At 43.8% G+C, this 13,238-nt stretch overlaps 1 protein-coding gene across 3 annotated transcripts; it reads left to right on the top strand.

The window, feature by feature from the left end:
* Positions 1–7,966: 7,966 nt before the first annotated feature.
* Positions 7,967–11,982, top strand: LOC123137212 (probable bifunctional riboflavin biosynthesis protein RIBA 2, chloroplastic). 3 transcript variants are annotated; one of them, XM_044556831.1, is made up of 8 exons: positions 7,968–8,164; positions 8,361–8,445; positions 8,856–9,252; positions 9,361–9,582; positions 10,106–10,428; positions 10,678–10,807; positions 10,918–11,214; positions 11,472–11,982. In XM_044556831.1, the coding sequence occupies exons 2-8, from the start codon at positions 8,393–8,395 to the stop codon at positions 11,655–11,657; spliced, it is 1,608 nt and encodes a 535-aa protein (XP_044412766.1). In that variant the 5' UTR covers positions 7,968–8,164; positions 8,361–8,392; the 3' UTR covers positions 11,658–11,982. The 3 variants fall into 3 exon arrangements, with proteins under 3 accessions (XP_044412768.1, XP_044412766.1, XP_044412767.1); XM_044556832.1 differs by having other exon boundaries at positions 7,982–8,164; positions 8,358–8,445; XM_044556833.1 differs by lacking the exon at positions 9,361–9,582 and having other exon boundaries at positions 7,967–8,164.
* Positions 11,983–13,238: the final 1,256 nt, after the last annotated feature.

Raw genomic sequence — 13,238 nt, forward strand, 5'->3', positions numbered from 1 at the left:
GCTGAGACACCACGTGATGATCGGGTGTGATAGGCTCTACGTTCAAATACAACGGGTGCAAAATAGTTGCACATGCGGAATACTCAGGTTAAACTTGACAAGCCTAGCATATACAGATATGGCCTCGGAACACGAAGACCGAAAGGTCGAACGTGAATCATATAGTAGATATGATCAACATAGAGATGTTCACCATTGAAACTACTCCATCTCACATGATGATCGGACATGGTTTAGTTGATTTGGATCACGTGATCACTTAGATGACTAGAGAGATGTCTGTCTAAGTGGGAGTTCTTAAGTAATATGATTAATTGAACTTAAATTTATCATGAACTTAGTACCTGATAGTATTTTGCTTGTCTATGTTTGTTGTAGATAGATGGCTCGTGCTGTTGTTCCGTTGAATTTTAATGCGTTCCTTGAGAAAGCTAAGTTGAAAGATGATGGTAGCAATTACACGGACTAGGTCTGTAACCTGAGGATTATCCTCATTTCTGCATAGAAGAATTACGTCCTAGAAGCACCGCTGGGTGCCAGGCCTGCTGTAGATGCAACTGACGACGTTAAGAACGTCTGGCAGAGCAAAGCTGATGACTACTCGATAGTTCAGTGTGCCATGCTTTACGGCTTGGAACCGGGTCTTCAACGACGTTTTGAACGTCATGGAGCATATGAGATGTTCCAGGAGTTGAAGTTAATATTTCAAGCAAATGCCCGGATTGAGAGATATGAAGTCTCCAATAAGTTCTATAGCTGTAAGATGGAGGAGAATAGTTCTGTCAGTGAACACATACTCAAAATGTCTAGGTATAATAATCACTTGATTCAACTGGGAGTTAATCTTCCTGATGATAGTGTCATTGACAGAATTCTTCAATCACTGCCACCAAGCTACAAGAGCTTCGTGATGAACTATAATATGCAAGGGATGGACAAGACTATTCCCGAGCTCTTCGCAATGCTAAAGGCTGCGGAGGTAGAAATCAAGAAGGAGCATCAAGTGTTGATGGTCAATAAGACCACCAGTTTCAAGAAAAAGGGCAAAGGGAAGAAGAAGGGGAACTTCAAGAAGAACAGCAAACAAGTTGCTGCTCAAGAGAAGAAACCCAAGTCTGGACCTAAGCCTGAGACTGAGTGCTTCTACTGCAAGCAGACTGGACACTGGAAGCGGAACTGCCCCAAGTATTTGGCGGATAAGAAGGATGGCAAAGTGAACAAAGGTATATGTGATATACATGTTATTGATGTGTACCTTACTAATGCTCGCAGTAGTACCTGGGTATTTGATACTGGTTCTGTTGCTAATATTTGCAACTCGAAACAGGGACTACGGATTAAGCGAAGATTGGCTAAGGACGAGGTGACGATGCGCGTGGGAAATGGTTCCAAAGTCGATGTGATCGCGGTCGGCACGCTACCTCTACATCTACCATCGGGATTAGTTTTAGACCTAAATAATTGTTATTTGGTGCCAGCGTTGAGCATGAACATTATATCTGGATCTTGTTTGATGCGAGACGGTTATTCATTTAAATCAGAGAATAATGGTTGTTCTATTTATATGAGTAATATCTTTTATGGTCATGCACCCTTGAAGAGTGGTCTATTTTTATTGAATCTCGATAGTAGTGATACACATATTCATAATGTTGAAGCCAAAAGATGCAGAGTTGATAATGATAGTGCAACTTATTTGTGGCACTGCCGTTTAGGTCATATCGGTGTAAAGCGCATGAAGAAACTCCATACTGATGGACTTTTGGAATCACTTGATTATGAATCACTTGGTACTTGCGAACCGTGCCTCATGGGCAAGATGACTAAAACGCCGTTCTCCGGAACTATGGAGCGAGCAACTGATTTATTGGAAATCATACATACTGATGTATGTGGTCCAATGAATATTGAGGCTCGCGGCGGGTATCGTTATTTTCTCACCTTCACAGATGATTTGAGCAGATATGGGTATATCTACTTGATGAAACACAAGTCTGAAACATTTGAAAAGTTCAAAGAATTTCAGAGTGAAGTGGAAAATCATCGTAACAAGAAAATAAAATTTCTACGATCTGATCGTGGAGGAGAATATTTGAGTTACGAGTTTGGTTTACATTTGAAACAATGCGGAATAGTTTCGCAACTCACGCCACCCGGAACACCACAACGAAATGGTGTGTCCGAACGTCGTAATCGTACTTTACTAGATATGGTGCGATCTATGATGTCTCTTACTGATTTACCGCTATCGTTTTGGGGTTATGCTTTAGAGACGGCTGCATTCACGTTAAATAGGGCACCATCAAAATCCGTTGAGACGACGCCTTATGAACTGTGGTTTGGCAAGAAACCAAAGTTGTCGTTTCTTAAAGTTTGGGGCTGCGATGCTTATGTGAAGAAACTTCAACCAGATAAGCTCGAACCCAAATCGGAGAAATGTGTCTTCATAGGATACCCAAAAGAGACTATTGGGTACACCTTCTATCACAGATCTGAGGGCAAGATTTTTGTTGCTAAATTCGGATCCTTTCTAGAGAAGGAGTTTCTCTCGAAAGAAGTGAGTGGGAGGAAAGTAGAACTTGATGAGGTAACTGTACCTGCTCCCTTATTGGAAAGTAGTTCATCACAAGAACCGGTTCCTGTGACAACTACACCAATTAGTGAGGAAGCTAATGATATTGATCATGAAACTTCAGATCAAGTTTCTACTGAACCTCGTAGGTCTACCAGAGTAAGATCCGCACCAGAGTGGTACGGTAATCCTATTCTGGAAGTCATGTTACTTGACCATGACGAACCTACGAACTATGAGGAAGCGATGATGAGCCCAGATTCCGCAAAATGGCTTGAAGCCATGAAATCTGAGATGGGATCCATGTATGAGAACAAAGTATGGACTTTGGTTGACTTGCCCGATGATCGGCAAGCCATTGAGAATAAATGGATCTTCAAGAAGAAGACTGACGCTGATGGTAATGTAACTGTCTACAAAGCTCGACTTGTTGCGAAAGGTTTTCGACTAGTTCAAGGAGTTGACTACGATGAGACTTTCTCACCCGTAGCGATGCTTAAGTCTGTCCGAATCATGTTAGCAATTGCCGCATTTTATGATTATGAAATTTGGCAAATGGATGTCAAAACTGCATTCCTGAATGGATTTCTGGAAGAAGAGTTGTATATGATGCAACCAGAAGGTTTTGTCGATCCAAAAGGTGCTAACAAAGTGTGCAAGCTCCAGCGATCCATTTATGGACTGGTGCAAGCATCTCGGAGTTGGAATAAACGCTTTGATAGTGTGATCAAAGCATATGGTTTTATACAGACTTTTGGAGAAGCCTGTATTTACAAGAAAGTGAGTGGGAGCTCTGTAGCATTTCTGATATTATATGTAGATGACATATTGTTGATTGGAAATGATATAGAATTTCTGGATAGCATAAAGGGATACTTGAATAAAAGTTTTTCAATGAAAGACCTCGGTGAAGCTGCTTACATATTGGGCATCAAGATCTATAGAGATAGATCAAGACGCTTAATTGGACTTTCACAAAGCACATACCTTGATAAAGTTTTGAAAAAGTTCAAAATGGATCAGGCAAAGAAAGGGTTCTTGCCTGTATTACAAGGTGTGAAGTTGAGTCAGACTCAATGCCCGACCACAGCAGAAGATAGAGAGAAAATGAAAGATGTTCCCTATGCTTCAGCCATAGGCTCTATCATGTATGCAATGCTGTGTACCAGACCTGACGTATGCTTAGCAATAAGCTTGGCAGGAAGGTACCAAAGTAATCCAGGAGTGGATCACTGGACAGCGGTCAAGAACATCCTGAAATACCTGAAAAGGACTAAGGATATGTTTCTCGTTTATGGAGGTGACAAAGAGCTAGTCGTAAATGGTTACGTCGATGCAAGCTTTGACACTGATCCGGACGATTCTAAATCGCAAACCGGATACGTGTTTTTATTAAACGGTGGAGCTGTAAGTTGGTGCAGTTCTAAACAAAGCGTCGTGGCGGGATCTACATGCGAAGCGGAGTACATAGCTGCTTCGGAAGCAGCAAATGAAGGAGTCTGGATGAAGGAGTTCATTTCCGATCTAGGTGTCATACCTAGTGCATCGGGACCAATGAAGATCTTCTGTGACAATACTGGTGCAATTGCCTTGGCAAAGGAATCCAGATTTCACAAGAGGACCAAGCACATCAAGAGACGCTTCAATTCCATCCGGGACCAAGTCCAGGTGGGAGACATAGAGATTTGCAAGATACATACGGATCTGAATGTTGCAGACCCGTTGACTAAGCCTCTTCCACGAGCAAAACATGATCAGCACCAAGACTCCATGGGTGTTAGAATCATTACTGTGTAATCTAGATTATTGACTCTAGTGCAAGTGGGAGACTGAAGGAAATATGCCCTAGAGGCAATAATAAAGTTATTATTTATTTCCTCATATCATGATAAATGTTTATTATTCATGCTAGAATTGTATTACCCGGAAACATGATACATGTGTGAATACATAGACAAACATAATGTTACTAGTATGCCTCTACTTGACCAGCTCATTAATCAAAGATGGTTATGTTTCTTAACCATACACATGTGTTGTCATTTGATTAACGGGATCACATCATTAGGAGAATGATGTGATTGACATGACCCATTCCGTTAGCCTAGCACTTGATCGTTTAGTATGTTGCTATTGCTTTCTTCATGACTTATACAAAGTTCCTACAACTATGAGATTATGCAACTCCCGTTTACCGGAGGAACACTTTGTGTGCTACCAAACGTCACAACGTAACTGGGTGATTATAAAGGAGCTCTACAGGTGTCTCCGAAGGTACATGTTGAGTTGGCATATTTCGAGATTAGGATTTGTCACTCCGATTGTTGGAGAGGTATCTCTGGGCCCTCTCGGTAATGCACATCACTATAAGCCTTGCAAGCAATGTAGCTAATGAGTTAGTTACGGAATGATGCATTACGTAACGAGTAAAGAGACTTGCCGGTAACAAGATTGAACTAGGTATTGGATACCGACGATCGAATCTCGGGTAAGTAACATACCGATGACAAAGGGAACAACGTATGTTGTTATGCGGTTTGACCGATAAAGATCTTCGTAGAATATGTAGGAGCCAATATGAGCATCTAGGTTTCGCTATTGGTTATTGACCGGGAACAGTTCTAGGTCATGTCTACATAGTTCTCGAACCCGTAGGGTCCGCACGCTTAATGTTACGATGACAGTTTTATTATGAGTTTATAAGTTTTGATGTACCGAAGGTTGTTCGGAGTCCCGGATATGATCACGAACATGACGAGGAGTCTCGAAATGGTCGAGACATAAAGATTGATATATTGGAAGCCTATATTTGGATATCGGAAACGTTCCGGGTGAAATAGGGATTTTACCGGAGTACCGGGGGGTTACCGGAACCCCCCCCCTGCCCCGGGGTTCATGGGCCTACATGGGCCATGAGGGAGAAGAGGAGGGCCGGCCAGGGCAGGCCGCACGCCCCCTCCCCCCTAGTCCGAATAGGACAAGGAAGGAGGGGGCGGCGCTCCCCTTTCCTCTTTCCCCTCCCCCTTTCCTTCTCCAACAAGGCAAGAGGAGGGAGTCCTACTCCCGGTGGGAGTAGGACTCCTCCAGGCGCACCCCTAGGGGGCCGGCCGCACCTCCCCCTCCCTCCTTTATATACGGGGGCAGGGGGGCACCCTAAGACACACAAGTTGATCATCGTGATCGTTCCTTAGCCGTGTGCGGTGCCCCCCTCCACCATATTCCACCTCGGTCATATCGTTGCGGTGCTTAGGTTAAGCCCTGCGTCGGTAGAACATCATCATTGTCACCACGCCGTCGTGCTGACAGAACTCATCCCCGACACCCTGCTGGATCGGAGTCCGGGTATCGTCATCGAGCTGAACGTGTGCTGAACTCGGAGGTGCCGTACGTTCGATGCTTGGATCGGTCGGATCGTGAAGACGTACGACTACATCAACTGTGTTGTCATAACGCTTCTGCTTACGATCTACGAGGGTACGTGGACAACACTCTCCCCTCTCGTTGCTATGCATCACCATGATCTTGCGTGTGCGTAGGAAATATTTTGAAATTACTACGTTCCCCAACACTACCTCCGTGAGAATGTACCAAAGGTAGGCCCTGGCGTACTGCTCCACCACCCGGGGCTCGGCATCTTCCGGGCACTTGCTCCGGTGCTCGACGAGCCATGACAGCGGTATGCCGGAAGTCCGGTTGCCCTTAGCGGGGGGGGGGAGGGGGGCAGTCGCCGATGAGGCTGACAAGCCTCTCGTGCCAGTTCACCCTCTCCACTCTTCCTGTGAGAGCACGACCCTCGAGCGGTAGTGCCGTAATCATCGCCCAATCCTCGAGGGTCACGGTCATCTCCCCACATGGAAGATGAAAGCTGTGCATCTCTGGCCGCCACCGGTCAACCAAAGCCGTGAGAGCTAAGTGGACGAGTGTCGGCGGCTTACGCTTGAACTGCAGGACGAAACCCAATAGTCGGGCTCTCCTGAAGAACGGTGTGTACCGCTCGTCGTACTCCATCTTAACCATCGTCTTGTGAGCCCTCATCCGTAGTGGTGGCAGCATCTGTGAAAATCAATAACCAAAGCATAATTAGCATGGATATAATAGTTAGCAACTTGTTTTCATCAATTTGAAAGATTTGGTTTGAAATGGTAATTACCACTCCATTCTCAATGAAACAGGCACGGTGACGCTTGTCGAACCTACGGTCAAGCATGGTGTACTTCGTGTCGATGTCGTCTGCAAGAGGTGGCCTCCTAAAAGAATTGCATAAGCATATCAAAAGATATCGATGCGTAACAAAGGTTCATCACATCCAAAAAAACCTATGACTTCAATCTTTGAATAATCATATATCTAGATTGTCATGAACATGAACTAAATACAATACATATATTGAAAACAAAAACCATGAACTAGGTTCATCTTGAGGGATTAACCATGTTTACTCCAACAAAATCCACTACTTGCATCATATAAGATCCACATGCATCCTATATCAAAACAAATATTTCCAATATTCATCATATATAAATTTTTTTAACACAAAAAATTATGAACTAGGTTCATCTTGAGGGTTCAACATTTGTTCTCCAACTATATCCACTACTTGCATCATAGCATATCAACATGCATCATCATATCACAATATCTTCCTTCAACATGCATCATATAAAAAAATTCATTCAAAAATAATATGAACTAGGGTTCATCTTCACATAATCATACCAACTAGTGACTAGAGTTCATATCTAACACAATATAACATCTATAATCAACCTAAATCAATCCTAGGGTTCAAAATATTTAAATCTAGTTCAAGAAGGGGGGGGGGGGTGATTTGAATCAAATAATGCGGCGAATCGGAAGCTATTTGACTAAAACTAATTGGAGGGATCGAAGGAGCTTACTTTTCTTTCTTCGGGGCCATCTCGATCCGCAAAAATGGTGAAGAAACGACGAAGATCTGAGGGGGAGAGTGGAGGAGAAGAGAGAGGCGCGAGAGGAAGAACTCCTCTGTTTTTGAGGCGGGTGGTTGGGGGAGAAGGGGAGGGGTGGGGCGGCCGGCGGCTTATAACTGCCCGCACCCTACCGCCAGGTACCCCGGCGGTAGGATTGGACAGGCTACCGCCATGACCGGCAGCGGTAGGGTGGGACGGAGGGGGGACGAAGGCCGTTAACACTACTGACGTGGATAAGTTTCGTACCGCCGCAGTATCCGGCGGTAGCCTAGATAATCCTACCACCGGGCCTCTTGGCGGTAGCAAAAAGGGTCAAATGTCGAATTTTTTTCAAAAGGGGGTCAGATCTCGATTTTGTTTCAAAAAGGGGTCAAAACACGAGATTTGGCCTCGAGGCGGCTAGCGCGAACCTGCCGCGTTGGTGGCTGCACCTGCACGTTATAAATCACGCACCCTGTCTCTCCCCTCTTCCCCAGTCTCTCTCTCTCTCTCCCCACACCAACCCCATCCCTAATCAACTCACCCAACCACGACCAGAACTCAAATCCAATACCGAGAAGGAAATCGAATCGAAGCTCTCTTTTCCCTCCTCCTTCTCGTTCGCCGCCGCAGGAGACCTCGGCCGAGAAGCCTCCGACGGGTAAGAGCCATTACCGCCCCTCGGCAATTCGTTCCAGCGCCTTGGAGGCTGCAGGGGTCGAGATCGAAGCACGAAGAATCGCTGATTTGTCGTTTTCAGATCTCGCGCGTCTTTTAGACCGGAATTTGAATATTTTGGTTCGAGAGATGTTGACGTACGGTCGCTGATTTCGCGGCTCTCCGTGGTTGATTAGCAGGTTGAGTCCTTGTCTTGGAGGAGAGCATCGGGATGGCTTCGATTGCGCCGTCGTCTTCGTCCGTCGCCGTGCTTCGCCGCCAACCGTAAGCTCTCTCCGCCTGCGCAGCCCGCTCCGGCCCTCCCTCTGTTCGTCTTGCGCTGGCCACACTTCTTTATTGCTTTGCTTTCTTGGCTCTGTGCGCATAGGAATCCACGCTTTTGTACGTTTGATTGATAGCTCCCACCAATGGTCTACTGGTTTTTGTCAGCGTCTCTAGTGTGAGTGAAGTTAGTTGATGAACGAACATGATAGTACGGTTGTAGTAACTCTGTTGTGTTGTAAGATGACAAAAACAATGCCCCGTTTTAAGATACCGAAATATAACCTTCACAGCTCTGGAACTGAAATAGAGAAGCATGACTATAGTTTTTTGAAGTTGTCTTTTAAGCCTAATTGATTGAATGAGTGAGACTGATTTGCAGGTTTTATTTTCACCTGTTTGTACGAATGCAGGGTGCAGTTCTTGGGAGGCAGTGATGTGTCCAAGCAGGCAAAGGGATCAGTTTCTTATTCTTTTCCCACAAATTCGAGAAATGCCAACATGAAGTCTCTGGGCTTGAAGATAGCAGCATCCTTAAAAAAGAATAGTGGATTTCCAGCTGATGGTTGCTTGGAAAATGATGACACACTGTCGTTAAAGAGCACTTCTGTGCGAGCCCAGGACCATCCAACCACAAACTCTGTTATTCCTGTGGATTCTGTTGTTGCAGCAGAAATCATATCTACTGATCTGTCATGTGTCGTGGACACATTGTCAAACGAAGAAGACGATGCTGAACTTGATCTGGATAGTCCGACCGAGGGCTTCTCATCGATTTCGGAGGCTATTGAGGACATTCGACAAGGAAAAGTTAGTATGCCTTGCAATTCTTTGTTTGATGGCTTATTTGTTATTATCTTTCTAACAAGTTCTGTTACTGCTACATGGTATTTTCCTGACATTGGATGGCTCTTGTAGCTTGTGATTGTCGTTGATGACGAATCAAGAGAAAATGAAGGTGATCTTATATTGGCTGCTTCTTTGGTTACCCCAGAGGCTATGGCTTTCATAGTAAGGCATAGCACAGGAATTGTGTGTGTTAGCATGAAAGAAAATGATCTGGAAAGATTGAACCTTCCTTTGATGGTTTCAACAAAGGAAAATGAGGAGAAGCTATGTACTGCTTTCACCATTACTGTGGTATGCTACTATTGTTATTCATATTTGAGCATTATATTACGTAGTTATGGTGTTATATGGGCAACAATTTCTCTGTTGCTTGTCAAAAGTATGGATATGGCATGCTTCTCTCTAGCATTTCTTTTCCTTTGCAAAAGCAAAAATGCACAGATACGGTGGTCTGTGGTACAAGCACAGATCAATTCTACGAGTTTCATGTTTGTCTGAGCAACATGTTGGCACCTTTGTTTTTTGGTGTGTCTGTGTTGTTGTTGCAAAATTGTCCTTCCCTGTTATCATCCTTCTTTTCTTGGAGTCCTATAGAACAAATACTGTCTGATCTACATTATATGCAACTTCTAACCAAAAGTTCAAAACAATTTTGTATCTTATCAATTTGCTTAACTGATGAAGCACATATAGCTTACTAATTTCGTTATTTCATACTGGAAAATAAATCAACCTAGGTGTTAGTTGTTCCCAACAAACATCTCTACGATAGAAATTTTCTACTAAGGTGCAGTTTATCTGTTATGGTCTGTAGGATGCTAAAGAAGGCACAACAACTGGGGTATCTGCAAAGGATAGGGCAAAGACAGTCATGACTCTTGCATCCCCTTACTCAAAGCCTGAAGATTTCAATCGGCCTGGCCATATTTTCCCTCTGAAGTACAGAGACGGGGGTGTTCTCAAACGAGCTGGACACACTGAAGCATCTGTTGATCTTGCTGTGCTGGCTGGGTTACCTCCTGTTGGAGTACTCTGTGAGATTGTGGATGAGGATGGCTCCATGGCTCGCTTACCCAAGCTGCGCTTGTTTGCTGAAAAGAATAATTTGAAGATCGTATCGATTGCTGACTTGATTAGGTAAGTTCTTTGACATAACCTCAGCCCTGACCAAGTCCTGATGCTTCCTGTATTAGCCTTGAGGGTTTTTGTTACTTGCCATATAGGCTAATAGAGTAATAGGTCACTAATAGTTCCTATAACACTTAACGACTTGGCATTTTTGATAGGATGTAGATACTAAATATTATTATTTTTCATTGTCCTCTTTTTTCTTGTTATGATTATTATGGAATACTTGTTGGCATGCTCACAGAAATTCTTTTACAGATATAGGAGAAAAAGAGACAGACTAATTGAACGTGCATCTGTTGCACGCATACCTTTGAGATGGGGCAATGTCCGTGCTTACTGCTACAGATCTGTTATTGATGGGATCGAGCATATCGCAATGGTGAAAGTAAGATACTGAAGACTTATAATGCTTCTGTAGGACGTAATTGTTAGATCTGGTAGTTTATTTCCCTTCTAAAACCTGATTTTATCCTTGTATTATTCTACAACCAACAGGGTGAGATTGGAGATGGTCAAGATATTCTTGTGAGGGTCCATTCTGAGTGTCTCACAGGAGACATTTTTGGATCAGCAAGATGTGATTGTGGTGACCAGCTTGCAATGTCAATGGAGAGGATTGAGAAGGCCGGAAGGGGTGTACTAGTTTATCTTCGTGGGCATGAAGGGAGGGGTATTGGTCTGGGTCACAAGCTTCGTGCTTATAACTTACAAGACGATGGACGTGACACTGTGGAGGCTAATGAGGAACTAGGACTGCCTGTGGACTCGAGGGAATATGGGATCGGTGCACAGGTAAGAATCTACATCATCCCTTTTGTATATCATATACATTTTTATATAGGAAGACTTCCAGGGGCACATTGAACTGATTTTCGTATTTCATACAGTATGCAGAACTGTACAAAAAATCCACTTAGACATGCTTATCCATCCTCTTCATGAATTCGCTGTTACTAATCTTATCTGGTGTATCCTTGCTATTATAGAAGTCACATGGCATTCTCTTGATGTATTCCAGGAGTCATGACATTTTTGCTTATTCTCTGTAGATATTACGCGATCTAGGAGTCCGTTCAATGAAGTTGATGACTAACAATCCTGCCAAATATGTTGGTCTGAAGGGTTACGGGTTGAGCATTGTGGGTAGGGTGCCCTTGGTAACTCCAATAACCACTGAGAATCAGAGATACTTGGAGACCAAAAGAACGAAAATGGGGCATGTATACTCCAATTGACCATCCGACCCAAAGCAACGGAACAGATTAGAAGCGCTAGGCCAACTGGACTTGCTTCCATTCACATTTTTATCTTATGATATTCTTCTACAGTTGAGTTTCTGGGATTATTTCAACCCATATGTTCCAGGTGAATTGTTTTCTAGGCCATGATAGGTGGAAATATAAATATTTGGCCAGTAATAATAATAATTATCCAAATGTCCCTTAGTTTCTTTGTAATTCCCAGATTTTACAAACACATTGTTGTAAATATACAAAATCGAATACAATTATGAGCAAAACCACTGCCAAAGGAGGTTTCGGTTCTTTTTTTTGTGGGAGAGAGGTTTAAGTTCTTTGAATGGTCCTCTATTTTTATTTGCAACTTTTATTTTTAAACCGTGCTAATCCCCTTTCCGTTATATAGAAATAATGGAAATACAGCTGAATCCAAGTCTTAACAAACAGGGAAAGGGAAAAGGCGAGTTCAAGCACTTTAGGAAACTCACCGTAGGCGCTCACAATAATCGAAACGTACACCGCGTGGCAAAAACCTTGAAGCACCATCAACGCGCAACTAAACAAGTACTGTACTAAACAAGTACTGTGGACAGAAAAACAGTCTGAACAGCCGCGCAGAGGCATCAGAAGAAGAAACATCGAACATCAACATAGCAAAATAACTAAAGTCCAAGGCATCGCACTATTAACACAGCAAGAAGATGACTGCATCGCCTGGGAGAGCTCATTCCAAGGTGCCCTCAGCATAGGCAGTCGCGCATAGCCTCATCATGCTGTTGGCGTGCTCCAACTCCAGGCGGTCCTCTCTCTTCATGAGTCCTGCCCAGTAGTTCAAATGAAGACACGCTGTAAACACAAACTCAAAAGGAGATGCCACTTTCTTATATTCAAAGGTCGCCTGATTCCTACAATTTCAAATGGCCCAACAAATACAGTAGCTGCTAAACCGCTGGTAATGAGAGATTAGTTGAGACACAACTCAGCACCTCCAAGTAGAGCCAAGGCGCAAGAGCCCAGTTCTTCATCACTTGCTCATCGGTTTTTTAACAACTTGTTTGTCGTTATTAACGTGGTTGATCTGGGGCGAAAATTCTGACAAATCAGGGGACGGGGGAGATTAGGAGACACAACGCATCAGTCCCTAATTACTCTGTAGATCCTCTGTAGTCTAGTATTTTCGCTCGCTCACAATCTCCAAGTAGAGCCGTGGCGTAGGAGTCCAGTCCTTCGTCCCCTGTTCGTCGTTTTTAATGTGATGATTGCTCTTTGGGCGAAATTCCAACAAATGAAGAGGCAGGAAGATATTAGTTGAGACACAACGCACCAGTCCCCAGTTACTCCATAAATCGTGTGTAAATCTATGATGCGTTCGTTAGCCTCCGTTCAGGAATCTGGCCGAGTTGGACATGGCTATGTGAATACGAGGTAAAAATAATGTTGTGCATATAGTTTGGCAGCATGCATCCTCCTCAGCCTGTCTTAGACGAAAAACACATGGTTGTGTGGTGACAAGCATTTTTCCCCGGATGCAACGTGCCGCTGTTTGCTTACGTATGCACGGATGATTAATCTCACCTC

The sequence above is a fragment of the Triticum aestivum genome, chromosome 6B (genome assembly GCF_018294505.1).
Source record: "Triticum aestivum cultivar Chinese Spring chromosome 6B, IWGSC CS RefSeq v2.1, whole genome shotgun sequence".
Classification (NCBI taxonomy): Eukaryota; Viridiplantae; Streptophyta; class Magnoliopsida; order Poales; family Poaceae; genus Triticum; species Triticum aestivum.

Coding starts and splice junctions, on each gene's coding strand:
- LOC123137212 (XM_044556831.1), top strand. CDS start 8,393: ATGGCTTCGATTGCGCCGTCGTCTTCGTCCGTCGCCGTGCTTCGCCGC. Junction 8,446..8,855: donor GCCGTGCTTCGCCGCCAACC/GTAAGCTCTCTC, acceptor GTACGAATGCAG/GGTGCAGTTCTTGGGAGGCA. Junction 11,215..11,471: donor AATATGGGATCGGTGCACAG/GTAAGAATCTAC, acceptor TATTCTCTGTAG/ATATTACGCGATCTAGGAGT.